The sequence below is a fragment of the Staurois parvus genome, unplaced genomic scaffold, assembly GCF_062004578.1.
Source record: "Staurois parvus isolate SC_StPar_1 unplaced genomic scaffold, SC_StPar_1.0 ptg001231l, whole genome shotgun sequence".
Classification (NCBI taxonomy): domain Eukaryota; kingdom Metazoa; phylum Chordata; class Amphibia; order Anura; family Ranidae; genus Staurois; species Staurois parvus.
Window position 1 is genome coordinate 20,827 of NW_028319027.1, and position 17,016 is coordinate 37,842.

General features: G+C 55.3%; 1 protein-coding gene and 1 pseudogene across 2 annotated transcripts in view; both read left to right on the plus strand.

The window, feature by feature from the left end:
- The first annotated feature begins 257 nt into the window (after positions 1 to 257).
- Positions 258 to 17,016, plus strand: part of LOC149437984 (activated CDC42 kinase 1-like) — a 35,251-nt gene continuing 18,492 nt past the window's right edge. The window contains exon 1 of one of the 2 annotated variants that reach the window (XM_089660361.1): positions 258 to 437. Coding sequence is in view for 1 of the 2 variants with exons in the window: in XM_089660360.1 (XP_089516486.1) it covers positions 3,967 to 4,018 (52 nt within the window). In the remaining variant the exon portion in view is untranslated. Of the gene's footprint in view, positions 438 to 3,923; positions 4,019 to 17,016 lie in introns of those variants that run through there. The other variant, XM_089660360.1, reaches the window with a different exon arrangement.
- LOC149437985 (U2 spliceosomal RNA) lies at positions 14,180 to 14,317 on the plus strand (annotated as a pseudogene).

Sequence of the window (17,016 nt, forward strand, 5' to 3'; positions counted from 1 at the left end):
CACAGAGGAGCCTGAGGGGGGGAGACTGTGGAGAGACTGCACAGGGGAGCCTGAGGGGGGGAGACTGTGGAGAGACTGCACAGGGGAGCCTGAGGGGGGGAGACTGTGGAGAGACTGCACAGGGGAGCCTGAGGGGGGGAGACTGTGGAGAGACTGCACAGGGGAGCCTGAGGGGGGGAGACTGCACAGAGGAGCCTGAGGGGGGGAGACTGCACAGGGGAGCCTGAGGGGGGGACTGCAGAGAGACTGATCCCAGCTATAGAGACTGCCAGGACAGGATCACTGAGTGACGGCACAGGAATTGAGGAGAGACTGCCGTGTTCTGTAGAGCGCTCATTACAGTGCGCCCAGCTACAGGAGAGACCGCATGGAGAAGGTGGAGGGAGGAGAGACCGCGTCATCATCATAATAACAGGAGACATCCCAGTATAAAACCGGTGAGTCAGCCAGACCAGCGCACACTGACACCAGAAACACCAACATTGTATGTGGAGGGAGAGAGCTGTGCACACTGTGAGCGACATTGTATCTCCATCCAGAGAGAGCGCTGTGCACACTGTGAGCGACATTGTATCTCCATCCAGAGAGAGAGTGTGGAGGTCTCGGGGGGGATCTCGCAGGTAGTCACCCTGGTTTGGATTAAGAGCGCCGCTGTCCTCCTCTCCGGCCGTCTCTCAGGTGAGTGTCTGATAATGTCCCCCCAACCTTCCACCCCCCCCCCAACCCTCCACACCCCCCCAACCTTCAAACCCCCCCCAACCTTCCACACCCCCCCAACCTTCCACATCCCCCCAACCTTCCACATCCCCCCAACCTTCCACATTCCCCCCAACCTTCCACCCCCCCAACCTTTCACCCCCCCAACCTTCCACATCCCCCCCAACCTTCCACACCCCCCCCCAACCCTCCACCACCACCCCCTGTGTCCGGTCTGTGTGTGCCCACCCTCCACCGCCTCCTGTGTCCGGTCCGTGTGTGCCCACCCTCCACCATCCCCTGTGTTCGGTCTGTGTGTGCCCACCCTACACCACCACCCCCTGTGTCCAGTCTGTGTGTGCCCACCCTCCACCGCCACCCCCTGTGTCCGGTCTGTGTGTGCCCACCCTACACCACCACCCCCTGTGTCCAGTCTGTGTGTGCCCACCCTCCACCGCCACCCCCTGTGTCCGGTCTGTGTGTGCCCACCCTCCACCGCCACCCCCTGTGTCCGGTCTGTGTGTGCCCACCCTACACCGCCACCCCCTGTGTCCGGTCTGTGTGTGCCCACCCTCCACCGCCACCCCCTGTGTCCGGTCTGTGTGTGCCCACCCTACACCGCCACCCCCTGTGTCCGGTCTGTGTGTGCCCACCCTCCGCCATCCCCTGTGTCCGGTCTGTGTGTGCCCACCCTACACCGCCACCCCCTGTGTCCGGTCTGTGTGTGCCCACCCTCCACCGCCACCCCCTGTGTCCGGACTGTGTGTGCCCATCCTCCACCACCCCCTGTGTCCGGTCTGTGTGTGCCCACCCTCCACCACCCCCTGTGTCCGGTCTGTGTGTGCCCACCCTCCACCACCCCCTGTGTCCGGTCCGTGTGTGCCCACCCTCCACCACCACCCCCTGTGTCCGGTCCGTGTGTGCCCACCCTCCACCACCACCCCCTGTGTCCGGTCTGTGTGTGCCCACCCTCCACCGCCACCCCCTGTGTCCGGTCTGTGTGTGCCCACCCTCTACCGCCACCCCCTGTGTCCGGTCTGTGTGTGCCCACCCTCCACCGCCACCCCCTGTGTCCGGTCTGTGTGTGCCCACCCTCCACCGCCACCCCCTGTGTCCGGTCTGTGTGTGCCCACCCTCCACCGCCACCCCCTGTGTCCGGTCTGTGTGTGCCCATCCTCCACCGCCACCCCCTGTGTTCGGTCTGTGTGTGCCCACCCTCCACCGCCACCCCCTGTGTCCGGTCTGTGTGTGCCCACCCTCCACCGCCACCCCCTGTGTCCGGTCTGTGTGTGCTCATCCTCCACCGCCACCCCCTGTGTCCGGTCTGTGTGTGCCCACCCTCCACCGCCACCCCCTGTGTCCGGTCTGTGTGTGCCCACCCTCCACCGCCACCCCCTGTGTCCGGTCTGTGTGTGCCCACCCTCCACCGCCACCCCCTGTGTCCGGTCTGTGTGTGCCCACCCTCCACCGCCACCCCCTGTGTCCGGTCTGTGTGTGCCCACCCTCCACCGCCACCCCCTGTGTCCGGTCTGTGTGTGCCCACCCTCCACCACCACCCCCTGTGTCCGGTCTGTGTGTGCCCACCCTCCACCATCCCCTGTGTCCGGTCTGTGTGTGCCCACCCTCCACCACCCCCTGTGTCCGGTCCGTGTGTGCCCACCCTCCACCGCCACCCCCTGTGTCCGGTCTGTGTGTGCCCACCCTCCACTGCCACCCCCTGTGTCCGGTCTGTGTGTGCCCACCCTCCACCACCCCCTGTGTCCGGTCTGTGTGTGCCCACCCTCCACCACCCCCTGTGTCCGGTCTGTGTGTGCCCACCCTCCACCACCCCCTGTGTCCGGTCCGTGTGTGCCCACCCTCCACCACCCCCTGTGTCCGGTCTGTGTGTGCCCACCCTCCACCCTCCACCACCACCCCCTGTGTCCGGTCTGTGTGTGCCCACCCTCCACCACCCCCTGTGTCCGGTCCGTGTGTGCCCACCCTCCACCACCCCCTGTGTCCGGTCTGTGTGTGCCCACCCTCCACCGCCACCCCCTGTGTCCGGTCTGTGTGTGCCCACCCTCCACCATCCCCTGTGTCCGGTCTGTGTGTGCCCACCCTCCACCACCACCCCCTGTGTCCGGTCTGTGTGTGCCCACCCTCCACCATCCCCTGTGTCCGGTCTGTGTGTGCCCACCCTCCACTGCCACCCCCTGTGTCCGGTCTGTGTGTGCCCACCCTCCACCACCCCCTGTGTCCGGTCTGTGTGTGCCCACCCTCCACCCCCCCTGTGTCCGGTCCGTGTGTGCCCACCCTCCACCACCCCCTGTGTCCGGTCTGTGTGTGCCCACCCTCCACCGCCACCCCCTGTGTCCGGTCTGTGTGTGCCCACCCTCCACTGCCACCCCCTGTGTCCGGTCTGTGTGTGCCCACCCTCCACCACCCCCTGTGTCCGGTCCGTGTGTGCCCACCTCCACCACCCCCTGTGTCCGGTCTGTGTGTGCCCACCCTCCACTGCCACCCCCTGTGTCCGGTCTGTGTGTGCCCACCCTCCACAACCCCCTGTGTCCGGTCTGTGTGTGCCCACCCTCCACCACCCCCTGTGTCCGGTCCGTGTGTGCCCACCCTCCACCACCCCCTGTGTCCGGTCTGTGTGTGCCCACCCTCCACCCTCCACCACCACCCCCTGTGTCCGGTCTGTGTGTGCCCACCCTCCACCACCCCCTGTGTCCGGTCCGTGTGTGCCCACCCTCCACCACCACCCCCTGTGTCCGGTCTGTGTGTGCCCACCCTCCACCACCCCCTGTGTCCGGTCCGTGTGTGCCCACCCTCCACCACCCCCTGTGTCCGGTCTGTGTGTGCCCACCCTCCACCCTCCACCACCACCCCCTGTGTCCGGTCTGTGTGTGCCCACCCTCCACCACCCCCTGTGTCCGGTCCGTGTGTGCCCACCCTCCACCACCACCCCCTGTGTCCGGTCTGTGTGTGCCCACCCTCCACCACCCCCTGTGTCCGGTCTGTGTGTGCCCACCCTCCACCACCACCCCCTGTGTCCGGTCTGTGTGTGCCCACCCTCCACCACCACCCCTCCCCCGTAGTACTGTACATTGTATCCATGTGTGTCAGTATGCAGGATATTAACTGTCAGCCTGAAACTTGCTGGAATTTCAGCTTGTCAGTAAAAGTCTGATAGTGAGGAGGCGTCACCGGGTCACATGACAGCGGCAGGGTAGGGATCAGGGTGTTCCCGCAGACAGGTGACAGAGCCGTGGAGTCACTGCGGGCGAAGCCATGAGATCCGCCGCCGCTGAAAGGGGGGCCGAGGAGGACAGCGGGCGGCCAGGTAGGAAGGTGGATTGGGCGGGAGTTTACTGGAGGGAAATTTCCACCACATTCCCCACCATCCATCCATGGACTGCCGCCATGGAGGGGTTACTGGAGGGAAATTTCCAGCACATTCCCCACTATCCATCCATGGACTGCCTCCATGGAGGGGTTACTGGAGGGAAATGTTCGGCACATTCCCCACCATCCATCCATGGACTGCCTCCATGGACGGGTTACTGGAGGGAAATGTTCGGCACATTCCCCACCATCCATCCATGGACTGCCTCCATGGACGGGTTACTGGAGGGAAATGTTCGGCACATTCCCCACCATCCATCCATGGACTGCCTCCATGGAGGGGTTACTGGAGGGAAATGTTCGGCACATTCCCCACCATCCATCCATGGACTGCCGCCATGGAGGGGTTACTGGAGGGAAATGTCATGTAGCGATCGGTCATTGTGATCTTTTCCCGGAATGTGCTGGTCATGTAAAAGGCAGAAAGTGGGGGGACTTTATTCCGGGGTGCACCCCCCCATGGTTGTGTGTGGAGGGGGTGGGGGTGGAATACAATGGATAAGGAGTGATAATTGTAGGGGAGGAGCCATGTTTGGGGTGATTGGATTTCCCCCCCAGGGGGTGGCCTCACCTCATTGTGAGGATAATGAACAGGAGTCTCACTCCTCCTCCTGAATTGTATGGAGGGGGGAGGGGTGCCTATGTGTATCAGTTCCTATTTGCACACTGTGGGGCCCCTACACAGGTATCTGCAGACTGTGGGTGACTGAGCGTTCCTGTTTATCCCATGGAGATGGGGGAGGGGACCAATATCAGATTGATTGGACTGAACTTTACAACCTGATTGATCACTATTATCCCTGACGAGCCAGCGGGGCCCCAGAGACATCAGATCACTATTACCCCTGATGAATCAGCGGGGCCCCAGAGACATCAGATACTATTACCCCTGATGAGCCAGCGGGGCCCCATAGACATCAGATCACTCTTATCCCTGACGAGCCAGCGGGGCCCCAGAGACATCAGATCACTATTACCCCTGATGAGCCAGCGGGGCCCCAGAGACATCAGATCACTATTATCCCTGATGAGCCAGCGGGGCCCCATAGACATCAGATATTATTACCCCTGATGAACCAGTGGGGCCCCATAGACATCAGATACTATTACCCCTGATGAACCAGCGGGGCCCCATATACATCAGATCACTATTACCCCTGATGAACCAGCGGGGCCCCATAGACATCAGATATTATTACCCCTGATGAACCAGACATCAGATCAGCACTCAGTCTTGAATCTTATGTGTGAGGGGCCCCTGAACCACCCGGGGACACTCTGCAGGGAATATTCTGGAATTATGTTCTGCTGTAGAGGGAAGGTATTCTGCACACAGCTGACTTCCTGTCCCGTAATCCCATAATAGGGGCTCTGCAGGCTGACAGTCTGGGGCCCTTCCTATCACCCGGGCCCCGTAGTCCTCCAGGCACATAGTTTATGAGGGAGTCTGGTGCTCTCACTGTAAGGACAGGGATGTATTTATAGACATTTGTGTTGCTGTAGACCCGTCTTGGTCCTCATCACTGATGAATATTTTCCAGCATGCTGGATATCACCCCTAACCATTCCACCCTAATATGGGTGATGAGACAATCAGGAGCATCTCCACACACTCCCCCATCACTCGTGAAATGTGGGTTGGGTGGGGGCAGTGTGGATATTTCCCAGCATGCTGGATGATCTCTGGATGACATCACTGAGATGGTTGGTTATCTGTAGACTGGATAGTACAATCTATCAGAGCTCCTCTGTAATACACCCTGTGGGGGAGGGGCTTATATTGCTGTGTTGGGTGGGCTCTGCCTGGTCTCCCCTCCCCTGCAGATCCCATCTCTGCTCTCCACCCTAGTCTGACCCTCTGCCAGTTACCTAGGAGCAGTTGGTGTGAGTGTGAGTGTGGTGAGTAGGTATGAGCGGTTTGTATGGAGGGTGGGGGCGCCTGCACTGGTTCTCTGTCCCCCACACCCCCCCCCCCGGCAAAGGGGAGGGGAGAACGGAGAACCCCTGTCAGGTGTCCTTGATTTTCCCTCACTCACCAGGACAGGAAGTGAAGGGAAATCTCCCAGACAGGGATTGAAGATGAGACGCAATTGTACCGCCCTGTGCTGCGACATTCTGCAATGTGGGGGGGGGGGTGCTGAGTATCTACTGAAGTGTCTGCCCTTCTGTCTGTAGTTCTGCCCAGCCAGCCAGCCATTGCCTCCATGTCCAGGCAGAGAAGGATTGTCCCGCCGTACCCCCCGATTTCTGCTCATTGGATGGTTTGGTCGAACATCAGATGAAATACAAATCTGCAGTGTCAGCTCTCCGCCCAATCCAACCCTTCAACCTGTGGGTGTATCCCGAGATGAACTTCTATTAGTCCCTCAGGTGAAGGTCTCTGACTCAGAGTACTGAAGGTGTCAGGGGCGTAAACAAGGAGGGGGATAGGGGGGTCCACAGCTCCTCCCCAGAATGTCCGTGGTACAGCACAGTTGCTGGTACTTGGCACGGAGGTACCAGGTACCCAAAGCAGGAGCATTCCTTACTCCTGACCCCTGCTCATGAATGCGTTCCTTACTCCTGACCCCTGCTCTTGGCGCGTTCCTTACTCCTGACCCCTGCTCTTGGCGCGTTCCTTACTCCTGACCCCTGCTCTTGGCGCGTTCCTTACTCCTGACCCCTGCTCTTGGCGCGTTCCTTACTCCTGACCCCTGCTCTTGGCGTGTTCCTTACTCCTGACCCCTGCTCTTGGCGTGTTCCTTACTCCTGACCCCTGCTCTTGGTGCGTTCCTTACTCCTGACCACTGCTCATGAATGCGTTCCTTACTCCTGACCCTGCTCTTGGTGCGTTCCTTACTCCTGACCCCTGCTCTTGGCGTGTTTCTTTACTCCTGACCCCTGCTCTTGGTGTGTTCCTTACTCCTGACCCCTGCTCTTGGTGCATTCCTTACTCCTGACCCCTGCTCTCGGGTGTGTTCCTTACTCCTGACCCCTGCTCTCGAATGCGTTCCTTACTCCTGGCCCCTGCTCTTGGTTTGTTCCTTACTCCTTACCCCTGCTCTTGGTGCGTTCCTTACTCCTGACCCCTGCTCTTGGTGCGTTCCTTACTCCTGACCCCTGCTCTTGGCGTGTTCCTTACTCCTGACCCCTGCTCTTGGTGCGTTCTTTACTCCTGACCCCTGCTCTTGGTGCGTTCTTTACTCCTGACCCCTGCTCTTGGTGCGTTCTTTACTCCTGACCCCTGCTCTTGGTGTGTTCCTTACTCCTGACCCCTGCTCTCAAATGCGTTCCTTACTCCTGACCCCTGCTCTTGGTGCGTTCCTTACTCCTGACCCCTTCTTTTGGTGTGTTCCTTACTCCTGACCCCTGCTCTTGGTGCGTTCCTTACTCCTGACCCCTGCTCTTGGCGCGTTCCTTACTCCTGACCCCTGCTCTTGGTGTGTTCCTTACTCCTGACCCCTGGTCTTGGCGTGTTCCTTACTCCTGACCCCTGCTCTTGGCGTGTTCCTTACTCCTGACCCCTGCTCTTGGCGCGTTCCTTACTCCTGACCCCTGCTCTTGGTGCGTTCCTTACTCCTGACCCCTGCTCTCGAATGCGTTCCCTACTATTGACCCCTGCTCTTGGTGCGTTCCTTACTCCTGACCCCTGCTCTCAAATGCGTTCCTTACTCCTGACCCCTGATCTTGGTGCGTTCCTTACTCCTGACCCCTGCTCTTGGTGCGTTCCTTACTCCTGACCCCTGCTCTTGGTGCGTTCCTTACTCCTGACCCCTGCTCTTGGTGCGTTCCTTACTCCTGACCCCTGCTCTTGGTGCGTTCCTTACTCCTGACCCCTGCTCTTGGTGCGTTCCTTACTCCTGACCCCTGCTCTTGGTGCGTTCCTTACTCCTGACCCCTGCTCTTGGTGCGTTCCTTACTCCTGACCCCTGCTCTTGGTGCGTTCCTTACTCCTGACCCCTGCTCTTGCTGCGTTCCTTACTCCTGACCCCTGCTCTTGGTGTGTTCCTTACTCCTGACCCCTGCTCTCGAATGCGTTCCTTACTCCTGACCCCTGCTCTTGGTGCGTTCCTTACTCCTGACCCCTGCTCTTGGTGCGTTCCTTACTCCTGACCCCTGCTCTTGGTGCGTTCCTTACTCCTGACCCCTGCTCTTGGTGCGTTCTTTACTCCTGACCCCTGCTCTTGGTGCGTTCCTTACTCCTGACCCCTGATCTTGGTGCGTTCCTTACTCCTGACCCCTGCTCTTGGTGCGTTCCTTACTCCTGACCCCTGCTCTTGGTGCGTTCCTTACTCCTGACCCCTGATCTTGGTGCGTTCCTTACTCCTGACCCCTGCTCTTGGCGCGTTCCTTACTCCTGACCCCTGCTCTTGAATGCGTTCCTTACTCTTGACCCCTGCTCTTGGTGCGTTCCTTACTCCTGACCCCTGCTCTTGGTGCGTTCCTTACTCCTGAACCCTGCTCTTGGTGCGTTCCTTACTCCTGACCCCTGCTCTTGGTTTGTTCCTTACTCCTGACCCCTGCTCTTTGTGCGTTCCTTACTCCTGACCCCTGCTCTTGGTGCGTTCCTTACTCCTGACCCCTGCTCTTGGCGCGTTCCTTACTCCTGACCCCTGATGTTGGTTTGTTCCTTACTCCTGACCCCTGCTCTTGGTGCGTTCCTTACTCCTGACCCCTGCTCTCGGTGTGTTAGGATGCTGATGCTGCAATAAGGACATCTTTTGGCACAATTACTGAAACCCATCGCAGTGTAAATATGTGTGTGCGTGCGTGTGCGTGCTCATAATTCACCGTGTGTGTCAGGCGTGTGGGGATTGAACCGCCACCAAAGAATACGTCTGACCTGCGTCCGTTCTTACATAATACCCCCCACCACCCGTCCTCCTTCCAGTCACTCCACCTCCGAGGTCTGTGATGGGGGGGATCAGTACACACGTGTGCAGCCACACACAGGGCACAAAACACGGAGATCCCGGGACAGCACAGAACACACGTGTGAACCAGCTGGGCGCAGCTCCAATCACACCCTCCACACGTGAAGACAGGCGAGGGGCGCGGCTGCGGTAATAGTGGGCTGTGCAGACTCACCGCAGATTTCTACTCTTCCTGCCACGAGGGAATCTTACATAACCAATTATTATCCTTCATTCTTCTCCTTGTCTCCTCTCATCTCTCCAGATCTCCAACACCGGGCCCCGGATTCTGGATGTGGCCCTATCGGGGTTCATACATATAAATACATTACAACATTGGGCCCCGGAATCTGGATGTGGCTCTATCGGGGTTCATACATATATCACAACCCCGGGCCCCATATTCTGGATGTGGTCCTATTGGGGTTCATATATATATCACAACCCCGGGCCCCGTATTCTGGATGTGGCTCTATCTAGGTTCATACATATATCACAACCCCGGGCCCCGTATTCTGGATGTGGCTCTATCTAGGTTCATACATATATCACAACCCCGGGCCCCGTATTCTGGATGTGGCTCTATCTAGGTTCATACATATATCACAACCCCGGGACCCGTATTCTGGATGTGGCTCTATTGGGGTTCATACATATATCACAACCCCGGGCCCCGTATTCTGGATGTGGCTCTATCTAGGTTCATACATATATCACAACCCCGGGACCCGTATTCTGGATGTGGCTCTATTGGGGTTCATACATATATCACAACCCCCGGGCCCCGTATTCTGGATGTGGCTCTATTGGGGTTCATACATATATCACAACCCCGGGCCCCATATTCTGGATGTGGTCCTATCGGGGTTCATATATATATCACAACCCCGGGCCCCGTATTCTGGATGTGGCACTATTGGGGTTCATACATATATCACAACCCCGGGCCCCGTATTCTGGATGTGGCCCTATCGGGGTTCATACACATATCACAACCCCGAAACCTCTATTCTGCATGTGGCCCTATCGGGGTTCATACATATATCACAACCCTGGGCCCCGTATTCTGGATTTTGCCCTATCGTGGTTTATACATATATCACAACACCGGGCCCCGTATTCTGGATGTGGCCCTATCGGGGTTTATACATATATCACAACCCCGGGCCCCGTATTCGGGATGTGGCTCTATCGGGGTTCATACATATATTACCATGTCACATTTACCAGCCCCCTCCTTTCCTGAATGAATACAATGAGTGATCGGTACCGATCAGTCACTGTGGTCACAACTGAAGCATAGTAGACTGTGTTTTTTTTTGTAGCGGGGGCTATAAGGTTGACTATATGGGGCCCCGTGGTTTTGTAATAGCAGCCTCAGACGGCTGTCTGTGTGTTCTTGTCAATAAAACGTAGGGCCCCTATGGGACGATGTGTACGGACTTGGGGTTCCATTCTGAGACTTTGTCAGCTTTTGTGACTGCTGCTTGGCATTGAGTGGAGCTGCTGATGGTTCGTTGGTATTCCCGAATCCAGCTCCATCTCGGTCTTGTCCCGAATCCAGCTCCATCTCGGTCTTGTCCCGAATCCAGCTCCATCTCGGTCTTGTCCCGAATCCAGCTCCATCTCGGTCTTGTCCCGAATCCAGGTCCATCTCGGTCTTGTCCCGAATCCAGGTCCATCTCGGTCTTGTCCCGAATCCAGGTCCATCTCGGTCTTGTCCCGAATCCAGCTCCATCTCGGTCTTGTCCCGAATCCAGGTCCATCTCGGTCTTGTCCCGAATCCAGCTCCATCTCGGTCTTGTCCCGAATCCAGCTCCATCTCGGTCTTGTCCCGAATCCAGCTCCATCTCGGTCTTGTCCCGAATCCAGGTCCATCTCGGTCTTGTCCCGAATCCAGCTCCATCTCGGTCTTGTCCCGAATCCAGCTCCATCTCGGTCTTGTCCCGAATCCAGCTCCATCTCGGTCTTGTCCCGAATCCAGCTCCATCTCGGTCTTGTCCCGAATCCAGCTCCATCTCGGTCTTGTCCCGAATCCAGCTCCATCTCGGTCTTGTCCCGAATCCAGCTCCATCTCGGTCTTGTCCCGAATCCAGCTCCATCTCGGTCTTGTCCCGAATCCAGCTCCATCTCGGTCTTGTCCCGAATCCAGCTCCATCTCGGTCTTGTCCCGAATCCAGCTCCATCTCGGTCTTGTCCCGAATCCAGCTCCATCTCGGTTTTGTCTGGCCAAATTCTGTATAGTGTATAGATTGTATTTCCTATCCAACCCCCCCACCCCCCACCTCCAGGCCTCACAAGTCTCAGCCTTTCATTTTACCCTCCATGATCATCTGGAGGAGAGGCCGATCTGTCGTCACTGCAAGTCAAAACAAGAGAAACCGGAATGTCCTCATGTCTGCTGAGCCACCAAACTGGCCATGGCCTTCCCTTTGAGTTTAGCAACTGGCTTGGTCACATGACCAGTACGGAGGTCGTTCTGCATTCTATGGAGAGCACGATTCCTGATTGAACACTCAGCAATCTCTGGGACCATTGCGATGGAATTCCATCACGCAGTCCCCATTAACAAACAGACCGTGTTCTTTCCCCTGAAGATAGAGCAAGGCATGGTCACATGTCCCGTATGGTGGTCACATATGATTTGTATAGGGAACACTATTCCTGATTGAAATCTCAGCAATTTCCAGGACCAAAATGGTGGAATTCCATCGCTCAGTCATTGTTGACAAACCAACCGCAGCCTTTCCCCTGAATTTACCACCTGGCTTGGTCACATGACTGGTATGGCGGTCATTATGTTTTCTATGGGGAACACAATTCCTGATTGAACACCCAGCAATTTCAGGGACCAATGTGTTGGAATTCCATCGCTCAGTCCTTGCTAACAAAGTAGCCGCAGACTCCTCCCAGAATGCAGTGCCTGGCTTGGTCACATGTCCAGTATGGGGCTCATTCTGTTTTCTATGGGGAAGATGATGCCTGAACGAACACGCAGAAATCTTTGGGATAGATGTGGTGGAATTCCATCACTCAGTCCTTTGTTAAACCTGCTGCAGACTCTCCCCTGAATCTAGTGCCTGGCCAGCATGTCCAGTATGGGGGTCATTATGTATTCTATGGGGAACACAATTCCTGATTGACCGCCCAGCAATTTCAGGGGCCAAAATGGTGGAATTCCATCACTCAGTCCTCGCTAAACACATGCCGCTGACTCCTCCCTGAATCTAGCGCCTGGCTTGGTCACGTGTCCAGTATGGGGTCATTCTGTTTTCTATGGGGAATACGATTCCTGATTGAACTCCCAGAAATTTCAGGGGACAAAATGGTGGAATTCCATCACTCAGTCCTCGCCAACATACCAGCCGCAGACTCTTCCCTGAATCTAGCACCTAGTTTGGTCACATATCACGTATGGGGGGGGGGAGGTCATTCTGTTTTCTATGGGGAACATGAATCCTGACTGAACACCCAGCAATCTCCAGAACCAATGTGGTGGAATTCCGTCCCTCAGTCCTTGTCTGTCTAATTGTTGGGTGTCAGGATGATGGAGGTTCTCTTAGGAACGAGATGGGAAAAATAAAGGGCAGCAAGGATGAGTCCCCCCTTCCTCCATCCTGTACAAGACCAACATTTGGGGGGGGGGGGGGGTACCTTGCATGGAGAAGTGGCAAGCCCCAATAAGAAAAAGGTGATGAAATGCAACAACCTGACACTTGCTGACATTTTCCGGCCACACACCTGCTGCTAAATGACAGATCCCCATGTTAATAATTGGCCAGAGATACCAGGAGATGTCAATGACCAGATGTTTGGTCAATGTGTCTCCTGGGATCCCCAGCGCTGGGTTTACATTACAGCAGTCTCGGGAGTTTGGGTGGGTCAACACCTGAAAATAGTTAGGTAGTTCCATGAATAGGCTGGGCTTGCCAGGTCTGACCTGAACCCCAATTTCCATCCCTGCCCCTCACCCCACCTATGGTGACGACTCTAAAATTTTAGATTTCCCACCACTTTGTGTACCAGAGACAATGGTCACCAGGACAGATATAGAAGGGTGAACTTCCCAACTTAGACACCGACAGAAAAAAACGTGATGGGATCTGACCTCCATCTAAAAACGTTTCTTTACGTAGACTTTTAATTTCCAGTAGTTGTGATATCACAGACCACCTGCTGCCAGCAGATCCCATGTTTCCATGCAACGTGGTGATGGGGCACTGAACCGTATGCACATCCCCACAATGCAATGCAGGACCAGGGAGACCTGCAAAGTGGCACCCATTGCAGTGCATTGTGGGATGTGGTGAGGGTGACCGACACTCCACTTTCTGAAAGCTCCAGATCTACAGAGAACCTCTTGGAGCTCCCAGGACAAGGCTGGGGCCCCATTGATGTTAACCAGGCAGGTGATCCCATCATTGGCCACAGAACAGGTTCCTTTAACACCCAAGCACAAATATGACGTATTTCTTGCTTTGAATGCAAAAGGTTTGCCCGTTTTTTCAACCCTTACATGATTTTTAGCTGCTGAAATAGATTTTTCAACATTTCATGTGGGTCACCCATCATGCTCCGGTTGCAAGGATTTCTGATAGGAGAAAGTCTAGCGTTTTTCCTGCATGCTTGTTGGTTGCCTGTGTACAACTGAGCAATCCAGATGGTTTCATCTTTGATAGAAATGGGAGAAGGGTTTTCACCTGTGAGTCAGTCTGCACTGCGTATATTCTGATCTCCCCTGATCTTCAGTTTCTGTCTGGAGGCAGTAAAAAGAACCCACAGCCTAAGATAACCTGAACTACGCTATACAAATGATTTCTAATTCTGAACGCAGTAAACACATTAATGGTTACATTTCCAACTTCCCTGATGATCCTCTGTTATTTTTAGATCTCCAGCACAATTTAGGCCGCTCCCGGCCTCAAATCCGCCCAGACAGTCCCTGCACTCCAGGCAGCCGGGATAATGATAGGCCGGGTTTATGGGCAATATCCTGTTTATGAAGAGTGGAGGGCGAGGCTGGCACCCTGAGGTGTGAGAAGTCGGGTGGCACTGACTCATCTCTGACTAATTGATGATAATTAATGCAAGCCCATTATTATAATAAGGCTCCTCCCACCCTGCCCTCCATGCAATCTATTTAGAGCTACCTGGGCCCCACCACCGCCCCTGGGCCTTCCAAACTTCTGGAGGTTCATTACTGGTCTATCGCTTCTCGGCTGTTTGGCTGAGATCAAGTGTAGTATCTGTTCTTATCAGTTTTCGGAAGAGGGAATGCCGGTGTCTCTTCTTGGCTCGGGGCGCTGGTTAGTACCTCTTCTGATGTAATTGGGTATGGAGCGGTGTATGGAGCGGTGTATGGAGCGGTGGGTGAGTTCCTTTTCCTCCTGGGTTGATTCTGACCTGAGTTCCACAGGCTTGTCCCCAGTGATGGCAGGACTCCCTAAGCTCTAACGCCTTCCTGGTGGGGATGGGGCTGCTCTGGTCCGGCCAAAGGCTGGGTTGATAAAGAAGCCTGTGATGTATGCGCTCCTGGATTGGCAGTCCAGGGGTGCTGAAGTTCTCCGGGTGAGGGGCACCTTGGTCACTACACCAGTCAGGCTTTTTTTTCGCACCTGCCTCTAGGGCCGGGCCTTTTGGTCAGGACCAGAAGAATTTTTTATTCCTAGCCGAACGGCCCACCATAATATTACACTATCCACTTCCCTTTTCCCTTTTTTTATGTATATTTTGTCACTTAGCACAGGACACACTTTCACTTTCCTGATTAGTAGGGTGGAGGGCCTGCCCTGAAAGTCTTGGGGGATGGGGGGGAGGCATGTGGCCTTTTGGTCAGGGTCTCCTCCTCTCATGGGGTCTCCCTTTGGGGGAGCCCCACTAAGTACACGGGGGGGGCCTGGCTTCGACAAGTCTTCTGAAGAAAGGGGTTCGCCTGGTTTCAGCCAGGTGGACCAGTGAGTGCCTCAGTCCCTGTCAGGAGCCTTGCGCCCCGGGGGATCAGGGCTAGGGCCAAGGGCAGACTGACAACTCATGGGGCCCCCGGGCAATAAGGGATCATGGGGCCCCTGTGTCCTTGCCCAAACTCAAAAAAGCCTATGAAAAAGGTACCAGGGGCATCTCATGGGGTCCCCTACTGACCCCGGGCCCTCGGGCAGTGCCCAAGTTTCCAAATGGTCAGTCCGCCCCTGGCTAGGGCCCTTTCTCTTCGGAGGAGGGATAGACGTACACCCTGTGCACTTTTTTGTGTGCTCACTTTTTTTTTGCATTGGGTGCTAGTTTTGTGAATGTGATCACTACACCGTGTGAAAAAAACCCAAAACTGGTCTATGGAAATATCTCCTCTGCCAGAAATTCAAATTCCCATTGTACAATGTCCTCCAGAGTGACCAAACCTTGGCAGTGGCCCTAACCATCCATCCAATGTGTATCCAGACAGGCCAGCTGTCTCATCTAAAGGTTGTACAATCAGATTGTAACATGTGGTCAGGTGACCCAATCTGTAGACTCGGCAAACTTTGCCTGATTTTATAGCGAGGTAACCATCACCCAATCTGGGCATTTTCAGAAGGATATGATGCAAATTCCATGTATGAGTCCTGCAGATATATTCTGGCTGATTAACCTCAGAGGAACAGTCGATGGGTTGATATTGTTCCCCCCTCCCACCCCATTGCTCCCCTCCGGTGACACAACCAGGAAATGTCTTAGCGTTTTACCATAATATAAGATGTAGGTGTTTCTGTCCCCAATATATCTACTGTGGTGAGACTTTAGAGCAGTGAGCACCTCTGAGGCCGGCTGCCTGGCTTGGTGGGCAAACTCCTGGAAATGTAGCCACGCCCACACGTTCAACAGTGCAATGCATTCACTGAAGAGCTCACATGGCATTGCTGGATGCAGAGGGGGAGGGACTGAGCTCCGGCTTAAAGCAGATATTTGCATACTGTGTGAGTCCAGGTCCTCCAATCAGGGATGTGGAATGATTACCGTTAGATCAACTGGATGTATAAAGCAAGACAAGAAATATGCACCAGCAAGCATGGAAGATGAAAACGATGATTTTATGCTTTAAATGGGATGGGGAAGGGGGTGGGGGCAGTGCCAAGGATTGTGACGGGAATATAGTTCACTTGGTGGTTCCAAAAATGGTGGCGGGGGAATGATTTTGCTTGGTGGTTCCGGAAATTGTGTTGGGTGAATGTTTTCTGCTTGGCGGTCCTGGGAATTGTGATGGGGGAATGTTTTCTGCCTTGCAGTCCCGGGAATTGTGTTGGGTGAATGTTTTCTGCTTGGCGGTCCTGGGAATTGTGATGGGGGAATGTTTTTTGCCTTGTGGTCCCGGGAATTGTGATGGGGAAATGTTATCTACTTGGTGGTCTTAGAAATAGTGATAGAGTAATGTTATCTGCCTGGTGGTCTCAGAAATGGCGATGGGGGATTGTGATCTGTTCTGTGGTCTCAGAAGTGTGATGGGTAGATGTCATCTGCTTGGTGATTCCAATGGTGAGGGGGAATGTTATCTGCTTGGTGGTCTCAGGAATAGTGAATGTGATGGGGGAATGTTAACTGTTCAAGAATGGTGGTAGGGGCATATTTTCTGTTTGGCGGTCCCAGGAATGGTGATGGAGGAATGTTATCTGCTCAGTGGTCTCAATAATAGTGATGGGGAAGATTATCTGCTTTTTGGTCCCAGGACTGGTGATGGAGGAATGTTATCTGCTTGATGATCCTGGGAAAGGTGATGGTGGAATGGTATCCACTTGGGAGTCCTGGGAATTGTGATGGGGGAATGTTTTTTGCCTTGCGGTCCCGGGAATTGTGTTGGGGGAATGTTTTCTGCTTGGCAGTCCTGGGAATTGTGATGGGGGAATGTTTTTTGCCTTGCGGTCCCGGGAATTGTGATGGGGAAATGTTATCTACTTGGTGGTCTTAGAAATAGTGATAGAGTAATGTTATCTGCCTGGTGGTCTCAGAAATGGCGATGGGGGATTGTGATCTGTTCTGTGGTCTCAGAAGTGTGATGGGTAGATGTCATCTGCTTGGT